We start from the raw sequence: 22,155 nt of genomic DNA, 5'->3' as shown, positions 1-22,155 counted from the left end.
TTATGCTTTTAAATACTCTGAATACAAAAACAAACTTGTTTATATTTTAGCTATATGCATAATATACTAATAAAAGTTTTCTTTTGTTCATATTTTTGCAAAATTTGCAAAAACTTTTTCTTCTTTCAAATCGAACTGGCTCTACGCAAAATCGGCACGTTAACTACTACCGCTATGTCTACTCGGCCCCACGCCCATGTAAACCACCAACAACAATTATCGTATTATTTACTGTATCTGAAATGGCAAACAAAATCACTTAAAAACCAACCAAAAACGCTCGAAATTGCAAATTGGATATGCGCGAAACAAAAATATATATAATATTTTATCAGGACTTTACATTGGATTTTTACTTTCGTCAATTTTGGACCGATCCTCGTTTAGCGTATAGAAAACGGCCTGGTGTAGAAACACTATCGGTTGGATCTGAGTTCATAAAAAATATTTGGGTACCTGACACCTTTTTTGTAAATGAAAAACAATCATATTTTCATATTGCAACAACAAGTAATGAATTCATACGTGTTCATCATTCTGGATCAATAACACGAAGTATTAGGTAACAAAGCAAATTAAATTTCTAACTATTTCTTACAGAAAACGAATTTTTATGACTCATTTTTCTAAAACAAAAAAATTCAAATATCAATATCATTTCATTTTAAATAAATGTCGTGTGGTTTTCATGAAACAAACTGAAACAAAAAAGCAAACCAAACAAAAAAAAATATTAAATTATTTAATGCTGTCTTGTTCGGTGTACAAATTTTGTTTTTTCTTTGTATATATATACATACATATATATATGTATTAATACTTACTAAATGTCGTTCTATGTGTTTTAATTATAATTTCACTTCATTTATTGTTTTATATGATCAAAATGGGCACATAATTTCATTTAAAGTGAGTTCAATTGGCAAAAGTGAATCGTCTTATATACATTTATGTATTTATACTAACTATATGCTATATATAGTATATTACCAACATGATTATAGCTGTTCAGTATGATTAAAATTTTAAAACAATGGTAATTACTGTCTTCATGCGCTGTGTCTTGAAAGCGAAGCTAAGGCGTCAAATTGACACTCCACGCTAGGGCTGCTATATTTTCATTATTGCTTCCTGGACGTGGTCTATTTGGTTGAATATTATCCAATACTTGTTCACCTATGCTTATGTCGATGGGACGGCATTTTTTATTATTCTTTCAAGGAACATTTATTATCTCTTTATCGAGTATTTCTCTATATTTAAAGGTATTTAGTATAACCAAAAAATTATTTTTGGTTGTCTATTTGAAGAACTTTAACTGATGGTTACATCGTTAATCTGGTTAAAATGATAAGGAATCATAATAATAGTATTCTTCTATGGCAGGCACTGTATACGTATAAGGCAGAGTAAACTCTTTAAGACAAAATATTGAGTTTTACAGAATAATTCCAGTACAGAAGGCTAGCTTTTTCCTTAAATATATGTTGTTACACAAAAAGAGACAAAGTGATATGAGATCTTATAGGTACAAAAGAGATTGCATAAGCGGACAAGCCCGGCCAGGAACTTATTCATCGTTCAGCTACTTTAAAGGCTTCAAAGACCTTCTTCAAGGGGTATTTTAAGTACCGAAGTAAAAATACAGAATTTTTGATTATTCTGATTGAAAAAAAAAAAAAAAATCTCGAAGATCGAGAGAATAGTTTCCGGGCTGTTATATTTATAAAAATCGTTTATGCTAAACAATATACTCAATATATACTCAACACGACTGATTAAAATACAAATAAGAGTATTTTTTTGCACAGCTGAATGAACCGCAGAGAAACTAAAGAGTCGCCGAAAGAAACATAGCGCATGAAGTACTTAGCTTGAATTTATCACACATTACACTTCCTCATTACAAAAATTGAATATGCACTAATACTTTGTACAACAAAAATTATACAATAAAGAAGAAAAAGGTTAAATTAAAGATGGAAAGCAAATAACCACAGTGTGCAGTGTATTTTACACCGTAAAAAGGTTTGCACTCCCTGGAGAAATATTTTCTACTACCTTTAAACAAGAATCTGTCCAAAAATAAGAAAAAAAAAATAAAATAATCAAAATGAATTAATTGAAATGCACAAAGGCAAGGAGCAAAATGCAAATTTGAAGGAATTCGCCACAACAAAGGATATGCACATGAAACTGCATGGTTTGGCAAATGCAAAGAGGACGTGCAGTGAGCATGTAGTGAGCGTGAGCAAGTGTTATAAAGCAAAGAGGTGATGGCGTGTAAGTAAGTCGTTCGTTAATAAATGCTTGACATATATTCCTTGCTCATACAATAACCTTATGTAAATATATGTACATACCCAACCAAAATGAACCAACAAAGAAAGACGAAGCAGAAAGCAAGGTATTGTCAATGCAATATACGAATACGTGCATACACTTGTATGTGTCTTGGAAACGTAGGTGTAATTATGTATTATTTAGTTTAATTTGCATATAACAGCATTAGTTATAGTATATGTTAACATATAATGATATATATATAATTAAATAAACATATTATACACTTACCAATATATGAAGTGTGTGAAAATAAGCACGCAAAAAATATTTTTTAAAGATTATATACTCTAAAAACTGCATTATTTTATAAACAGTAGTTAAATATTTGCAAAACTTAATTTATATTTTCTTTTAAACTCATACTTAGCTTAGTGAAGCTTGCCAGCATAACTCACAAATATATTACAAATTATTCAAATATGTAACTAGTTACGAATTAGTGCCCATTAGATTATCAATACATTACATACGATATATGCTGCAACGTATGAAAGATGTGAAAACACACACATTTTTATAAACATATTGTAAACAGTAAAGTACTCTTTTAAAAATCCAATTGAGCTCGCTGATCTTACAATTTCATCTTTATTTTTTTATAGGGAAGCATTTATAGGATATTCAGAACATGTTATTTGTGGTATTCGAAAACGTTATGGAAGATACTACACATTATAAAGCAACAAAAAATTATTTAAGCTTGTACTTTTATTACTAAAGTGCACATAAACTTAAACACCTTTTTATGATGTGTGAATTTTAATACCGAGAACGTATATTACATGCAAGCTGCTTCATCAATGACACGCCCATCAAATTATTCTTTATTATTCATAAGGGAGCATTCTGCTCTAAAAACCTACATTTTAAGCATCTTTATACTCTTGCAACACGTTGTTATAGAGATAATAATTTAGTTCACCTAACCGTTCTACGTATCACCTAAAACTATTAGTGATAGATATAGGGTTATATAAACATATATAAATGATCAAGATAGCGGGACTAGTTGATCTCCGGGTAACTGTCAGTTTGTCTGTCCGCTCTTCCGTGCAAGTCATAACTTAAGTTAAAATTTAAGTATGAAACCTTATGACCAAAAATTACGTACATCCAACTAACACTGTTCCAGCTCCTAGGAACCCTTTACTGACAATAGTTACTCTGTGTATCAAAAAAGGTGTAAATACTTCCCTGAGCTCCCATTTATCAACCAGTATAAGTAAAATATCTCACTGAAAATTACAGAGGGTTTTTTCAGATCTCATAGTTGTGTATATTTTTGCTTAAAAAAGATAAAAAAAAAGACGAAAACTTGACCTAGCCCTCATGCAACTAATATAATTATTTTTAAAAATCCGGCTGACTTTTACTGGGGTGATTGTATTTTAGGTCACTTAATGAAACCGGGGGAAAATGTTTAAACCCTGAACAGAGTATATGAAGTTTGCTACGAAGTTTGTAACACACAAAAGGAAGCGTCGGAGACCCTATAAAGTATATATTTAAATGATCAGTATGTTGAGCCGATTTAGTCATGTCCGTCTGTCCATCTGTCTGTATATATACGAACTAGTCCCTCAATTTTTAAGATATCGTTTTGAACTTTTGCAAACGTCATTTTCTCTTCAAGAAGCACTCATTTGTCGGAATTGCCGATATCGGATCACTATAACATATAGCTGCCATACAAACTGACTGATCGGAATCAAGTTCTTGTATGGAAAACTTTATTATTTGGCAATGTATCTTGACAAAAATTGGCACAGGTTGTTTTCTAAAGCAACAAAGTTATATATGAAGAAATTTAATTTTTGAGTCCTGTTTACTTTGGAATACACCTTGTAGTAGTAGTACCAACTTTTGTAGTGATCAAAACTAAAATTCTTCATTAGTAAAGATATCGCTATCAGATTTGTAAAAAAAAGGAACTTAAATTTATTACAAGTCAACCTTTTCAAATATTTTGCAAATAAATATTCTCAAAGTGGTTAAGTAGAACTTGTAATATCATGTCAACTACCACCGGTTTAGGTTCCATGACAATTAAGCGGCTATAATTTCGGAAATGATTTAGGTATTGAAAACCCTTCTAGAGTCTTATTTTTGAATATCTAAACTAACGAATTATGAAATAAAAATAATAACCTCCACGCTCTTTGTGCTTTCATTAAGATTCCGCTCCAGCACATAATTCAAAAACTTCTTCTAGTACTTAAAAATGAAAGAGAATCGAATTGCTCTTTTTCAGACTTTCATAAATATGTATTTAGGGTTATATGAAGTCTTCACAATTTAATAAGAAATTGTGGTTAATTACTAGACTTCAACGGGACGACGTTGATTCTTTGAACTTATGCTATCTGAAACAATACAAAAAATTGATGATAGTCTACATAAGACTTGTTGGGGATGTATGTTTTTAGCCTTGGCCGTCAGAACGCTTAGATTCCGTGTGTTTCTTCTACAGGGATCTTTTTTTTCAAGCTCTCATTAATAAATATCCTCTTATATGTTTTGTATAACGCTTACTTACAATAAAATGGGAGACAATTGACGTATGCATTATTTGCTAACTTGCGTTAATTGTAAACTAATTGAGAAACATTTACTTAAAATAGCAAATTTGTTAAAGCGAATCCTTAAAGTGAGAAATCAAACAAATTGAACATGTCTGAATATCCTTTTAATAGTTTGTTTGTATGTTACAAAGCTTAAAAATAATTGTGCTTTACAATCTTATTTTCAATATTTACGTAACATATATGTTACAACAATAAATAATTTGATTTATAAAAAACTTAGTTGATGCCATTTTCTAATACTTAGATTTTTTTGAAAATTTGCTTGCCGGATATATAATTACAGATTAACAATTACCGCATCGTGTCCAATGAATCTGCAATACTTTCCTATGGATCGACAATTGTGTCACATAGAAATCGAAAGCTGTAAGTAATTATTCAATTATTATTCACACATATAAGTTTATTGATGCTTAAGGCTTATTCCAATAAGGTTATTTGCTTATACTTTATTGTATGTGACTAGTGGTGTTAATATCATAATATATATACTATATATATAGATTATATCATATATGAAAGTATATTTACATTCAGTTATTTACATACTAGATTAAGATTATATAGAATAAAACTGAGATAAATTCTATTATAGGGAAGACGAAGTGATCTTAAATTTTATTTTACTTAAGATTGTATGAAATACGGGTCCTTAATGAAATAAACTCAATCGAAAAAGTGTTCAGGTAGTTTATTTTACATTGACTTGAAATTTCCGTTTGTTTAGATTATATGCATGAATAAGGACTCTTCTACAAAAGAATAACTATATATAAATAAAGAGGGTAAAATAAAAACTTATATGTAGACAAGCTTTTAGTGAAAGCTTATGCGCTTTATTTTCAGATGTATTCAAAACTTAAGTACTTCTATATAGTGATTATTTATTATTATACAATGAAATTTGTAAAGTTTGCAAACTTATCAAATGACTTGGAATGTGCAAAACAGTGGCATTGAGATACTCCAGAAGCCACAGTAAGGGTTAATACAAACTAAAATTACTTTTGTTGAACTTCGACTGAATAAAAAGCCAACATTAAACAAAATAAAGTTATGCCATCTGCAAATTTAGCCAAAGAAATTTTGCACAAACTTTATGAAAGCTCTTTGTCGATTATTATATTGTTTTTAAAAGCTTGCTTAAGCTCTACGGATGTATACTTTTGTATGGTATTTGTTTTTTTCTTAATTTTAAATTGTCTACTTACATACTTAAACGAACTCATTTGTTTTATAAAAAGAGCATTTCGTAAAGCTAATATTTTCTTAAAAACAATTTTTAAATTAAAAGATAAGGAAAAACTCTCTAAGCTCATGGTGAAAGTTAGATCATAACATATACTTATACATTTGTACTACAGATGAAGGGAAAATTCTTTAAGACATACCCACATGCAAAGTTCTGCTGAAAGCAAAAAGTCAAAGTTTTACTTGATGTACTGACGCCTCAGATACACTTACTAACAAATAACTGCTTTAAACACGAGCTAAAAGCAAATATATATCACCTAAAACACATTATAAATTTATTTTTGGAAACAGAAAACCTTTCTGAAATAAACCACCTATTGTATTGGAGCGCGGACTAATACAATCACCGCTGTTTTAGGTACAACTATGCCATTATCTCTTTGTACAAATATATATATTTCTTTACTTAAACTATTTCGAAATTTCAGAACTAACTATTTACTTACTATGTCATGAACGATATTAATTATAAATTCATTTGATAATGAACGCTTAGTAATAACAAAATAGCAACAATGAAGTTGAACATGCGTGTTATGGTCTGTCAAAGTCGGACTAAAAATAAAATAGCACAACTTGTGTTTAATTTATGGCAGGCTTACGTTGGAAAAAATTTTAATTATTTATTATTTTGAGGCAAAATAAGTAATTTTTTTCTAATTATACTTTTTTTAATTAATTATTAATTTTTTTATGTTTTCAACTACCCAAACCTAAATCATCAGCGTTTAATTGAGTTAGTACAAATATTCCTCACTTGAAACAGTTTAACTACAAATACATTCAAAATCAGCGCTCTTTATGAAACTACCATCTTCACTTTAGCAACTATCCAACAACCAATCGTAGTCTTCAAATTCATTACAAAGCTCTTTTAGCCAATTTTCGCATTTTATTTGAATTATTTTAGCATAAACTACATATTCTTGGAACTTGCAGTCACAAGAAAGTAACTTACCGTATTTAGCAGAGATAGTAAATAAATAAAATCAATCAGATGAGAAAGAAACGTATTAAGCTGGTTGGTTTTCGGTCGCCTTCTTTTCTTCAATTGTAATGACAGAAGGAGATTCGGTCAGCCATAGTCATGTGTATTTTCTATAGTCGTAGGAAGAAAGATTTAGTACTTAAATTGTCATAGAAGAATTAAATAAATTTTAAATAAGTTCTTAGTGAAAACCTTTCCATAATATTTACATATAATGGTAAAATAATGTATATCAGATGGTAAGCTTTCTAGTTTATTTTCGTAACCATACCTTTAGCGCTAGAATAAGTAACAAATAATACAGGCATCTTTTAGAAAATTTTATCATCATTGCGATTCATTTATTGTTTATTGCGTCCTCATTTCGAATTTGTGTAACACGCAGAAACTTCAAATTTAATGGGGAATGTTTATTATTATATTTTGAAAGACCATTTTGGGAATACATTTTTTGAAGGTTTTGTCTTTCAAATGTTGGTCGTGCCTTACTCTCTGATGGTCCATCCATTGGGTCCATTTTTCGATACCTTCTTCGAACACGGACTGGAAACTGGCGATGTTTTATTCCTAAATCGAAGCGAGATTGTCCGCATAGACTTTAGACTTTACACATCTCAACAGATAAAACTTTAACGGTGTCATATCATATGATCTCGGTGGCCAATCACCTGGTCCAACACGTGAAATTATCTATTCGACGAAGTGTTCTCTCAATAAATCTATTGATTGTTGCGATGTAAGATAAGTGGAGTCGTCTTGTGGAAATGAAACGTCGCTAATATCACGAGGTTCAATTTCAGTCAGCATTTTGAAGAAATATTCACCGTTGAATCCACCGGTCCACAAACCACATCAAACCGTTGTTTTTCCTGGATGAAATGACAGCTCTTGATTGTCTCCAGGTTACTCTACGTGTCCCAAACTCGGAAATTTTCTTGTATACATAGCCATTGGAGCAGATATCGGCCTCAACGCTGAACAAAATTTTTCTCGAAAACGCCGGATCTTCTTGGAACTTTTCAAAAACCCATAAAGCGAAGCGACTTGAGAAGGTCGAGTTCTTGCACAAGCTGTATTTTGTATGATTTCAATTTTATATCTCCATGTAAAATACGCCAAATCGTTCTGTACGTTAGTCCGGGATGCTGCGAACGGCGACGAATCGACTCTCCGCAGTATTCGTGTACATTCAAAAAAATTAGAAAAATAACATGACACCTTGACATGACTCACGCGTGACTTGCCAAAAAGGGGATATTGAAAGAATAAGGTTGTCTTGCCTAGATGGCCAGTCGATGGAACTCTATGGCAGAGTGAAATTATAGAACCGTGTTCTATCCATTGTCATGTTATTGTGATTGAATACCTCCAGTTCAATCATAAATTCCTTGTTGTTTATGAATAACTGGATTTTCAAAGTTCGACACTGAACAAACCGCTCAAGAATGTTTGCTTTGTTAGTCAAAAGTCTTTCCTTCAACAATCGAAGAAGTTTTACCCGTTTTTTTGAATATTATATCTAATTGTAAACAGTTACTGGCAGTCCGATAAGTATTTAGGACGCAAAAACAAGTTATGATTGATCAACATAGTCTTTGCTTATCCGACCATGCGATCTGTTAAATTGAGATCGTCGAATTTTGTTATATTATCTCCCATGGTAGGCGTTTTAGGGAAGAAATAAACGTGTCTCAATAAAATTAAGTTTTGGGGACGTTAAAATCTGTTAAGCCAATTCTCGGCTGCCATTGAAGGAGAAGTTTCACTGTGTATACGTTAAAAAACTAGAACCGAATTATTGATGAATATTACGGTATGAGAATGGCGTTTGAAATAATAATAAATTCTCTAGCGATTGCGGCTTAAGGTGGTCTAATGTCTGATCCCTCGTGCATGGAAAAAATGTGTTTTAATGTTTGATAGACTTAGGATTCTTACGAAAGGCAAAATCAATTCAATTAAAAGTGCAGTTAAAGTCAAGTCGTTTCAAAGGTAAATTATTTGTCGAATAATTCAGATCAAAGAAGAATACATAAGGCCTAAATACAAACTTCTTTAAAGGTAGAAGGATTTAAGGTATATTCTTGTTTGTTGCTAAGTAAAACTAGTATTTTTTTATACTCTTGCAACCATTTGCTATAGAGTATTATAGTTTTGTTCATCTAACGGTTGTCGTATCACCTAAAACTATGCGAGTTAGATATGGGGTTATATACATATAAATCATCAGGGTGACGTTGAAATCCGGTTGACTGTCTGTCCGCGTGTCCGTCAGACGTGCAAACTGTAACTTGAGAAAAAAAATGCGATATCTTGATGAAACTTGCCATGTAGGTTCCTTACTACAGAAAAAGTTCGTAGATGGGCGTAATAGGACCACTGCCTCGCCCACAAGTTGTGATAAATGGAAAACATATAAAGTGCTTTAACCAAATACTAAATTAAGATATAAAACAATAATTTGGCACAGGGGATGGCAGTAGCAAGGAACACCTGTGGATAAAATTTTTTTGAAAAAGTGGGCGTGGCCCCGCTCCTTAATAGGTTTAATGTACATAATACTACTTAAGCTACAATAACCAAATTCTCCAAGCGCAAATATTCCAAGAACTACTATCGATAGTGTGAAAATGGATGAAATGGGATGAAAACCTCGCTTAGTTCCCATATAATGGTACTGTTCACAACCACTAAAAGCGCGATAAATCAATAACTAAAAACCCCAGAAACTCAAAGATTCATCGCCGGAGTAGTATGACAAATCTTTATAGGAACCGGGGTAAACATTTGGCAATGGGCGTGGAACCGCCCACTTTTGGGTTAAATAACATATCTCGAAACCTGACTGACCGGTGTCTATAAAATTTGGAACAAGGCATGTTTTTATATTCCTATGTCACTATGTGAAATCGGACAATAAGGACGCCTACTTCCCATATAGCACAATCTTAAACTACACTTAATTCTTTTACTTTCCATTAAACAAACCGAGAAGCAGTTAATATAATCGGATCAAACTTAGCACGAATAATGCCTTTAATGTATGCCACCTTGCGACAAAAAATTTTTCAAATGTGGCCCCCGTACCTATAGTTGACTTTTGCTCAAAAATATCGGTCAATGTGTGAGATATGTATGTAACAGAAATTCAGACGGAATTGTTTTCCTGCAGTAGTGTTTCCGTGTATCCAAAATGGTAGAATAGGGTCAATACTTCCCTGAGCCCCCATTTACCTAATATAAAAATTTTCGAATTTCCTGTTATTTGAGTTATCGAAAATGAAATACAATTGAGCGAAAACTTGATCAAGCCCCCACATAACCATTACCAGGATTTTTAAACATCCGGCTGATTTTGTATAATGACTATGTATAATTATTTTTTTTCTAATAAATCTTATGCCGAATAAATATGTAGATCAGTGTGTAAGTTATATATGGTGCATATATTTATATATAAAATTATTTAGATTCCGATTCTCTGCTTGACGTCTTTCATCGTAAGGTATTTCTCTGGCTTTGATTCCTGCAAGTTGCAAGAGTATAAAATGTTCGGTTGCACCCGAACTTAGCCCTTTCTTACTTGTTTAAATATGGTATCATTTAAGTATAGTGGTATGTTATTACGTAACATTTATCCTTCGAACAAAAGCAATAAAAATAATTAATTTAGAGGATTATTAAATAGGGTTGTACAACTGTGCTGTGAATAGGTTTATAACCATTATGTGAAATTTTTTGTGTAATTAATCAGAAAATAGAACACGATTTAGGCAATCAGAATGTTATGAAAGATTATATTACGCACAGGTCTATCGTGTAATTTAATAAAAGAGCATATATCCATACAATGTGTTATACACGTTACCCAATTCACAGTCCAATGAAAGTTGAGTGTCTGAACGTTTCCAAAGCATGTAAGTGCACTTCATCAGATAAATATTCATTTTCATTTGATTTGCTTTTATTTATATTTTCCTGTAATTTTTGCTTCGAATGTAGAATACGAAATTCTAATCAAGCATTTTAAAGACTTCACTACTTGATACATACCAATGTTTAATTAACGCTTAAATTGAGTTTTTCATATTTTATTAGTTTTCTCACTTTCAATTCGAACATTATTCAAATATCACTATCAAACGTTCCAATCATTATATTCGTAATCAGTACTTAAGCCATATAAAAATCTAGATAAGTTTTATTTTTGCAAAACGAAATCATGAAAAATATTTAAACAAATTTTCATATTATAACCACAAAACTAAAGTTAAATCGCTATAAACAAATACACTTAAAAAAAATTTTTTGAATTGACCAAAACAAATTGGGAAATGACGTCTTTTTGTATATATATATGTATATTATTTTGTAATATGAAGTCGGTTACACGATGCGAGATATCCGTTACTTCTGGAGAGATGGACTGAGTAGTGTTGGCATGAGCAGTGAGGTTGAACTACCGCAGTTCCGCGTTTTGGGACACAGGCAGAGGGCGACCGAAATAAACCTAACCACAGGTACCCCAAACAAAACAACAAATATTAAACTAACTATAAAAAGAAACATAAAAAATAAAAACAATTAAATGAAATATACCAACTCAAGCATTCAATTTAATGTATGAATTTCCTTTTGTTCGTAACAAAATTTTTTCAAAATAAACATTGCAAACATTTGACAATTGCGTTTTTGTACAATTACGTCACAACACACACACACATACCCCGCAACATCAGAAATCTTTGATTCATTTTTAAATGTAATCAGTTGATACATTGTTAAGAGACACATATATGTGTAAATTTTCACCATAAATCACTCACCGTTCACAATCGCAAACTCACAACATCACTTTCATACATACAAATATTATTTTTCACAATTTTCTCATGCGTACATATGTCACACGCGCGCATATACACCCATACACATTTTTGCATCTTCATGTCAAGTGTTATTTCTATGCATCAACCTGTTCGAGCCCATATGTCATATACCCCACACATACATACAAAAATCATATGTATGTACGTTCACAAGTTAAGCAAAACAAATACTAATTTAAGAACATTTACATTTTTAATGAAATCCTTTCTAAGCATATTCACTCAAACATTTTTAAAATTGTATATTTTTCATTTTGTCAAGAGCTCTTTGATTGGTTTCGACGTACACCCACATGTACACATCCCTTTTGTGCCATTTTTATGTAAACCTTTTGGTTGCTCTCACTTCAATTTCTATATATATATATACCTACATACTATGAATATTGCATATAGCATTACATATATCTGCATTTATCTGTGTTACTCATTTCACATACATCCATAAGCTGTTTTAATATATACGTCAATACATACATACATACATACATATGTGGCGCTCTGTGCAAAATTGTTGTGCGGAATCGGAAGGATCTGTGCTGTCTGTTTTTCGAGTAATGGTTTTTTGATGAAAAACATTGTATATTAAATACTATTTTTTAATGAACTTAAATTTGTTAACCACCATTTTTTAAGGGCTTTCGAATATTACATAAATTATAGAATCACATGCTATATAAATCTTTCTAATTATTTCTCGCAAAAACCTTGATTTTTTTATCAAACTTAATAAATGAATAAAATGCTCAAAACGGTGTCAGCCCTTTGAATTTTACTGAATAACAGAACATGACACTGGAATAGTAATCTCGAAAATCCAGTCTAAATAATTTATGGTTTTTCTTTGCCTTTTTTACCTGTTATAGAACCTCATTTCTCAGAAGGTTTGATATTAGAGTATTAGTAAAATTATTCACCAAAAATTGAAAAATATTTCCATACTTAAGCAAATAGTTCAGGTGTTATAGAAATCCTGAACGCGCAATGCAAATTATATGTAGTAGCACTTTGACAACATTCGTTAACTTTGCGTCTGAAATTTTCTTAAATTTTCGTTCAGTGTTAGTTGTTGTAAAGTTAAGAGAATTTTTCTTGAATAACTTGGCGTTGCACACCCGTAAGTTCGGTGGGATGTCTGAAGGTATGCGTTCGCAAGTGCTTATGTATTAATCCCCCAAACCCTGGACTGGCAAGAAGGAAATGTTAGGTTGTTTACACTTCATCTTCTTTCATGCAGCTTCGGCAGATGACATCTGGTAAGATTCTCAACCATACAACATGAAGGCCAATGTCCTCCTAAAAGCCCCAAAATCAAGGAGAGGCTAGCCTTACTGAGGGCAAAGTGATCACTACATCTCTTGCAATCGACCTTGTGCTAAAAGGCTTTACCGACAGCGCATGTCCCGATGTGCTGAACAAGCTTCCGCGAAGCCCAGCTACTTAGTAGAGCAGTACACATGAGGATACGGGAGCACCGATACGCCCCCATTCTATCGATAACTGTTGTAGGGTGCCTCTCCTTGCTTGAGTAGATGATCGCTTTTCGGAAAGAGACCACACTTCGTAGCAGTAAATCTACAGCTACCACAATAGCTGCAACCACGGCTTGAAAGACAATGCAATTGTATGGAAGTCTGAAGCTGGAGTCGATAGAGAGCTTCTGAAAGTAAACCACTCCACCAATTTTCTGCCTAAGCTTTAACCCATCTGTAAAAAAGCTCACTGTCCCTCTCCTTCAATGGCTTTCTCCAAATCACAGTACCTCGCCGGTATAAGGACGGAGGAAGAAGGCCCCAGAGTTTTAAAATATCCTGATGCTATTAATTATAATATTTTGTGAAAATATAAATCTTAAGATAAAATTATTTTTATTTATTAAATAAAGGAGTTTATAAGGAAAGAAAATATTATGGAACTCCTGGTCATAAACAAAATAAATTTTATGCAAAAGCAATGCATATTATTTCTATAATAGTAATACATTAAATATATAAAAACTCAATATCATAGTATTACAACCGTTACTCGTTTAGTCACATTAATATGAGGCACCTACTGATTCCACATAATCAATTTTGTCATTCACCAATTTTGTGTTTATTCGCAATGCAACTCTACTCTCACACTATTTACTTCGTTCTCCAAATTCTATCTCTCGCTCTCTTACTGTCTCTCTATCTCTCTTAATAACTCTAAATATAAATTCTTTAAAAATCCTTAATGTGATTTAGTTTTGTATCAACTTTTATTTTCTTATTACTAACCAAATTTAAATAAACCGTGTATTGTCCCATTTTCTATATTTGTTTAAATTTCTTTTTTCATAAAAAATTATAAATTGTTGTCGATAATTTTATTTGGTGTAATTTGAGAATTAGTAACTGATTTTTTGTCGGTATTGCACTGGTTTTTTTTTTTGTTAGTATACTTTTGTTTTTAATTTGTACGGAATAGGAGCAAATAGCAACAGGATAAAATTGACCATTAACAACAAGTAAAGCAATTAATGAAGTTAAGCTGTACTCCTTTATTTTTAATAAGCTCAAGTCTACAAATCTACAACTCGTGCGCCGAAATAAAAGTGTCTTAGCTTTGTGTTTCAAAACCCATCATTAGTGTCAAAAATTTAATAGTTAGTATATAAATACAACTATGGATTCGCAATTGCTTGGGCAGGCTTGATATAATTTCTTTCTTTGGTTTGTAAATACATAAGTGACAAACCTAAACTGTGAATATACCATCTACAAAAAGGAAGAAATCTATTTGCAAAAATTCAAAAATGTAAAAAGCAAGTAGTGCCGCCGCTCGCCAATTTATTTTTAATAAATGCAACCGCTAAAATAAAAAAGTAATATATATATATAAATATATTGTATATGATAAATTAAGAACCAAAAATTAACACCAATGAAAAATTGCTTACAAATTTAACCTCTTGAAGCTAACGCCCCCATCCAGTGCACAAATACACTAACACACTAAGCATAGGCACACAAACTAATTACCACGCTCACGATCAGGTCAAACTTGTACTAAAATACACAGCTGGATTTTGAAATTATGAAATATGCGTACACCAACATATATACATATATATATAGTAGTACCTACCTATGCGCTACAACAACAAACTTTCTGCGTAATCTATCGCCTCTACTATTGCCTCTTCAAAATAATCGTTGAAGTACATATTTTTTGCTGAATACTTTCGACCGCCTTACAACTCAATGCAATTAAACTTTTCGCTGCGAATATTTGTACATATAAATATATATATATTTGCTAATTAATTACAGGCAAGGTATAACAAATAATAAGTACTTTATTTATAAATATATTTGTAAAAAGTGAACTGACCTTTAGCATTTGCGTATAGCGCACGGAGTTAAAAAAATATTTATCAATATATTTTATTTATAAGTAATATATAAATTAATGTAGGCGAGAGGGTTATATAAGTTTGCCATATATCTTACAACTTACAGTTTAAACTAAATGAAGACGCTTGAGTTAGGTTACAAACTTAATGCGTAAAATTTACAATTCAAATCTTTTAATAATAATTTTTAAAAATATATGGTAGATTCAATTGCTGAACAATGCCTAGTCAACCGCTTATTTTAGCAATTCTGTGTCGCCTAAGTGTACCTATTTAAATTAATATCAACTAAATATTATTTTATTAACACTAAGCAACAATATATTTCTTCCAGTTATTCATTAAGTTTGCTTTTAAATAAGTTAAGCTCTGAACAAAACAAAACTAGTTGATTTCTTAATTGTAGATAATACAATTTCTGGAATTGTTCAGAATGCTGGAGCTTTGTGTCTATATGTGATAGAGGTGAGGGCGCAATAGACCATACAAGTGCAAAGCATCAGAACCAAAAAAAAAAAATCAAAGAAACTTAGTGAACCCTTAGTATAGTTGAACTCAGCAGGTCACTCTGAAACGATCAGCTTTAAGTAGTAGGCTAAGATTTGTTTGAAAGTTAAACGATGATCATCGTTAACTTAGCTAAGGATCGCACTAGACCGTAGACTGCTGAATCGGTTTAAGAACTAGACTGAAGGAAAGAAGACAAAAATTGTTGCTGGAGCATTTGGAAGTATATGTATTCTAAAGAGGAGGTTTGTGATATTAAGTAAAAGATTTTCAGACTGAAGGAAAGAAGACAAAAATTGTTGCTGGAGCATTTGGAAGTATATGTATTCTAAAGAGGAGGTTTGTGATATTAAGTAAAAGATTTTCAAACCGGCGAGAAGTTATAATATTTCATGTGGTTAATCATGAGGCTAGTAAGGTGACAATACGTAAAAGCTATTGTAGACGTTATGTTATGACTAGTGTACTTAAGGAAATAAGATATCATTTACAGGAAGTTTTGGGACGCCTTCGAACTTTGTGAAAACTTTTTTCTTTTCAAAAGTATACACGTATATTAATCAGTTTTTCTGAGATTTATGTTTTTACTATGATAAGAATGTAGTGCAGTTTAGTTATCAATGTAATTTTAATTTGAATTGCGGGTTAACTAATAGTTGATTATATATTTGTAAGAAATTTAAGGGCCAAAAGCGTGTATATATATATTATATAATGTCATAAAAATGTGTATATAAATATATTTTAGTTAATTTAGCCTATCTGAAAGCGTCAACCAATTACTACTTACGTTGGTAATCGCTTTAAAAGTGAATGGAATAAGACTTATGAAGTTCTCGTAGGTGCGAGTATAACGATTAGTGATATATACATTTTTAATAAGCATACAACAAGGCTTTCTTTGTTTCAATATATAATATATATATATATATTTAAATAAACATAGTATGAAAACATGCTATGAACTTGTTAATAGTCTCACCAATTTATTCTTTGTTTATGCATATTTTTTCAATCTTTATCAAATAACAATGACCACTGAACGAACCAACAAAACTCAAACCCTAAAACATTTTGATCACATTATCAATGGTACCATGACTTAACGAACAATATAAAAATCATTCGTATATTACACCACCAAACAACACTATACATTAAAACATTTTTTTATTCATATTAATTTTTATAAAAATATTATAAATTCATTTGATACTCGATGTATGAAATAAAATAATATTTACAATTCACTTAATACATAAATTAACTCTAATATTTAAATAATGAAATATACTTATTTTTTAATGTCACAAATCATATTAAATGTATGCCCCTCTCATCAACGCAATGCTAATGTACATAACCACAAACTATATTTGGACGATTTCGCACAAAATACAAATCTCATAAAACAATCGCGCTATGCTTTCATTCGTACGACGACTTGACACATGACACGTCGCTTGACATAAACCTAAAACAAAACACACAAAAAAAAAAAAAACAACAATACACAAAAATAAATAAACAAACAGTCGGCTATACAATGCGTGACATTCGTTATAAATGGAATGAAGGTCCAAACTCGGTTGGTGTTTCGAGTGAGGTATCTCTGCCCCAATTTAAGGTCTTGGGTCATCGTCAGAGGGCTATGGAAATCAGTCTTACAACAGGTACCTGTAGACGGATACCGATTTTTCCTTTATTCCAGCTATATTTTTATTTCACATCCAATTTTACTTTCAATTCATACATTTTTTTTATTACATACTACTATTTTTTTACAGTTAGATTCCATGACTTAAAGCATACAGTTATATTTAAGTTGTGATTTCGATTCGATTGTCATAATTTCTTATTGAAATTTATACATGTGATTATATAAAAGCCGAAAAAAAAAATAAAATGAAATGTATAAGAAGCGAATTGAGTATAAAAAATACAATTGATACCAATTAGAGAATAAAAATTAAAAAGTATTTATTTTGGTTATTCAAAATTTTTGCAAAAAATAAAAAGTAAAATCATTAAACAACAAAATTTCAATTTAATATGTATGCATATATAGTTCCACTTCATCTGCGAGTGTAAACAAGCAAAAGTCAACAGCATCTTGGTAGAGGAAAGACATACCACCATCTGTCATCTATGAAATTTATTTCGTCCACGCTAATACATTTGCCATATTTTACCACAAATTAAGTAGTAGTAATCGAAACAGAGTGAAAAACTAAATTATGCATATGAAATTTGTTATAATCCCCGCTACATTCGTAATGCTTACGGAATTATTCGAAACCAACTTTAATTTTTGTTTTTGTTTTTTGATACGGCACAGTTTTCATGTACGTTCACTTTGCTGGCAAGTTCGATATAAAATTCCAGTTAGTTATCTCAGAGGAAACTTCAGTTACTTGTCTAAAGTAATGTATATTATACATAGTATAACTATAACTTAACGAGTTTTGTAATCGGAGAATTAGGTTAACTGCAATTAACTAATAACACAATTACCAAATTGTACTTAATTGCCTTTAAATTTGCGTACAGAGAATTATGAATGATCAATAATGTAAGCCTTACTAAATCTTTCATGTTAGCCTCTCCCTTTTTCAAAATTTTCCTAGCGGCCTCTAAAATTAATAAAGTGGCTCGTGCTAATGTCAAATTACTTGAGCCTATTTACTCATTTATTCAAATTCTTCACAAAATTCTTTATGTATGAAACACAGTATTAATTTTTATTTAGTCCGGTAACTAAATTTTCGTGGCAATTGACTAATTTGGAAACATCATTTTACCAAACATTTATAAGACATATTGCCTACCACTTTACTCAATTACATTGGCTAATAGAATTTATATTGAAACGTTGCCATTGAAATCTAATTCAACCTGTAGTTACATACTTAACTCATGAACAAATTGTGCTTTTAAACTGCTTTCAAATAATGCTTTGCTTACCGAAAAGTAAGACACAAACAAAAATGCTCCAAAATGCATACTTCATATCATACATCGTTGTACAATTGTTAGTCACTCATCAAAAAAAAAAAAATAAATAAAAATAAAAATAAAAAACAACACAGGGTTTCATATCAACCCTGAAGCGTTTTACCCGATCCGACAAGGTGCCCTCAAGAAGGCTTCTTCTCACAGTTAATGGCGTGACCCAGAGCTCCTCATGGCTATGGCTGGGTTACCGCAACTCACTCATGCCCCGTTGCACAAACGACATGAGCGTAGGAATTGAGTGTGGTAGCCCAGCTAAAACTGGAAACCAACCGTAATCTACAAGACAATATATATTGGATATACCGTGGCATACAAATTCAATAACATCTGCGTCTAAAACAAAATGAAACTGTTAGGCTTAGAGTCACAAATTGATGACAAATTTAATATATTTGTTGTGAGAGTATCAACCAAGTTAAATTTTGCTCTTGCGACTTTTTACATACATACATAACTTAGGCCCGGCGTTGGTTTGTGGGAATGAAGCGTAAAACTTGTAAGTAAGTATATGAACTTCACTAAAGTTGAGAGAGGTTTTGTGTTACAATTTACAGTTGAGGAATAGCTGAAGTTTAAGTATACCTTTTAAATATATTTATCAAATATGTTGTTTTTAAATAGCTTTTTGTTTTGTTTTTTTATAAATAACTAATAAAATTTAAGCAATTTAAGCGTTTTCAGCTTGCTTGCTTACCAACGTCGGGTTATAAGTGATTCTAGAATACCTTTCATGAAATTAATTGTTTGGTGAATTCTTCCATTATTTTTTTTTTTTAAGAAAATATCGGAAGATCAAGCTAAACCTTAAATCATATTTGTGGCGTTTGCGGAGAAAGTAAAACTTTTGAGAAAATTTTAATTAATTCACCAATTGAACTAATCCAAGCGAAAAGCTTAAAATTCTACTTTTAAAAATATTAATTTCCACAGCTAAGGTGTTTGATTGTTTACACTTCGTTTCGAAATAATAGAAGAGATTAGAGTTTAATTTGTTTTACTTTGTTTAGCGAATATTTCTATACTACATTTTGTGAATTACTCTGCCATTTGTAAATGGCATAAATCGATGTATTAAGGGATTATATATAGTTTGAAGACCGAATAAAAGTGCACATTCCAGAATTTTTTCTGAGAAAACTTTTAAATTTTTTGATCTTCTTCTATCTTTTAACTATTATTTAAGACTTACTGTTCGGAAAAATATTTATTTGGACAGCTGATCTACGGGAGCTCTCCTTAAAAAATAAAGACGTTTTATGACCACTATATTTCTGAACTGGATATCCTGAAGTTAAGAAAGACAGACAGATTTCGATAAAAGTAACTAATCGAAAGAATAAGCGAAAAAAAATATTGTTCACAAAATGCGGTTTCTCAAATAAAAAAAAAAAAAAAATTAATATTGAAATTGAATAAAATGTAAAAAATATTTATCCGTGAGAAAAACATTTTCTAAAAAATATATTTAAGGTGTTCGTATTATAATTTGAGACTATAGGCTTAGCCGCTTTCTCATTGACATAAATTTTCCGACTTCTATTGATCCACAGACATCAGCATTATAGCAAATTTCTCAAATTAAATGCTAAAAGTGTTGTTTATGTTGGCTTATGCCCACCAATGATTTCATGAAAGGTTTTCAAACTATAGCAAAGCCTAAACTATCAAGGTTTTAATTTATATATTTTTATTTTATAATATATGAACAAAGTCAATATGAAGCTATATATAATATTACTAATATTTTTTTAGTTTCTTATGTAATATGTTTATATTGACTGAATATAAAGTTGTTTACATTCGCAGCTTGAAAGTAATTGGATGTCGATTAATACCTATTAATACATGCAGAAGTATTACAAATTACAAAAACAAAACAAAAATAAATTAAATAGCCTACTAGAAAATTAAACCTTTGCTGATAATGCAACATTTATTATATACAATTTGTAAATATTTGCGCAAAAAAAAAATAATAATAACTTGGAGAGAATAATAGCATTTTTCCTAATAAAACTACTTAACTTTAACGTGCAGTTGTATTTATACCCAACTTATCGCATGTTTTTTTCCTTACAAATAATCATACTCGTACTCTTATGCAATTACTAGTTCGATTTAACAATATGTTATACAAGTGCAATCATTTAGATCATTAATAAATATTTGAAAATCAAGCAAATATGGTATAAATTAAATAAAAAAAATAAGAAAATAAAAAAAATTTAAAGTTACGATAAAACGTATTAATTTTGCATCTCTATTTCTCACAACATACATACATACTATGTACTACTTATATGTACCTAAAGCTTTAAAAAACATGCATAAATATGTAACTTACTAGCGATTTCTAATTTTAAAATAATAAAAAAATTATAATTAGCAATTTTTAGTTTTAATTAAAATTTATTTGCTACTTAATTTAAATTTAATTGGTTTTCATTTTGAGTTTTATTGTACTTAAGTATTGGAAATACGTTTGTATTTGCTTAATGTGTTCAACTTAAATTCGTAACGCAAAAAAAATTTAAATTCTACGCATACAAAATGTGAACGACACGTGCTCCTTGCTTTATTAAAATGTTAAAAATATTTTTGTTGTTAATTTTTAATTGATCTGACATTCGAAATACACAACTAAAATACAGTTACTGAAAAGCGTTCAATGCGTTCTTCCTCAAACTCAAACTCTAACAAAATAAAAAAGAAATAGATTGAACTGGTGAACATATTAATATATCCAATGCATGTTTCGCTAGCATAATTTCACAAATAGTTATAACAATATGTTTCTATTTTTGTCATCTTTTTTTAATATATTTAATATTTTGTGCTTTTATTTTCACGTATTTGTTTTAACTTTGCAGTTTTATGCTAATTTTACATTTTGAATTTTTACATATTCTTTTCTTAAGTTTTTACTTCCATTTTATTGTTTCGATTTTTTCAAATATAATTCAGTACATTGCGACTGTAAAAATATAAAACATTTAGTTTAGTAACTATTCGCTAACTACATACATACATATACATATATAAATGAATATATACTATCTGTATGTAGGAATTCCAGCATCACAGCCGTATATATACTATCTGTATGTAGGAACTCCAGCCTCACAGCCGTCTCCAATACCGTTAAGCATACTAACAAATTTAATTAAATTAGCCAGCAATTAATAAAAT

The 22,155-nt window shown here is 30.6% G+C and overlaps 1 protein-coding gene across 2 annotated transcripts in view; it reads left to right on the top strand.

Annotated features, from left to right (window-relative positions):
- LOC108968092 (gamma-aminobutyric acid receptor subunit beta) overlaps window positions 1-22,155 on the top strand; it is an 81,432-nt gene that overhangs the window by 45,664 nt on the left and 13,613 nt on the right. Inside the window, exons 4-6 of one of the 2 annotated variants that reach the window (XM_018931866.1) lie at window positions 336-562; window positions 5,215-5,297; window positions 17,487-17,624. In XM_018931866.1, coding sequence (XP_018787411.1) covers window positions 336-562; window positions 5,215-5,297; window positions 17,487-17,624 — 448 coding nt within the window. Of the gene's footprint in view, window positions 1-335; window positions 563-5,214; window positions 5,298-11,555; window positions 11,694-17,486; window positions 17,625-22,155 lie in introns of both variants that reach the window. The other variant, XM_018931873.1, reaches the window with a different exon arrangement.

This window comes from Bactrocera latifrons, unplaced genomic scaffold (genome assembly GCF_001853355.1).
Source record: "Bactrocera latifrons isolate USDA-ARS-PBARC rearing strain unplaced genomic scaffold, ASM185335v1 scaffold_102, whole genome shotgun sequence".
NCBI lineage: Eukaryota > Metazoa > Arthropoda > Insecta > Diptera > Tephritidae > Bactrocera > Bactrocera latifrons.
Note: the sequence above shows the minus strand (reverse complement) of the source record. Positions and strands in the feature narration are given on the sequence as shown.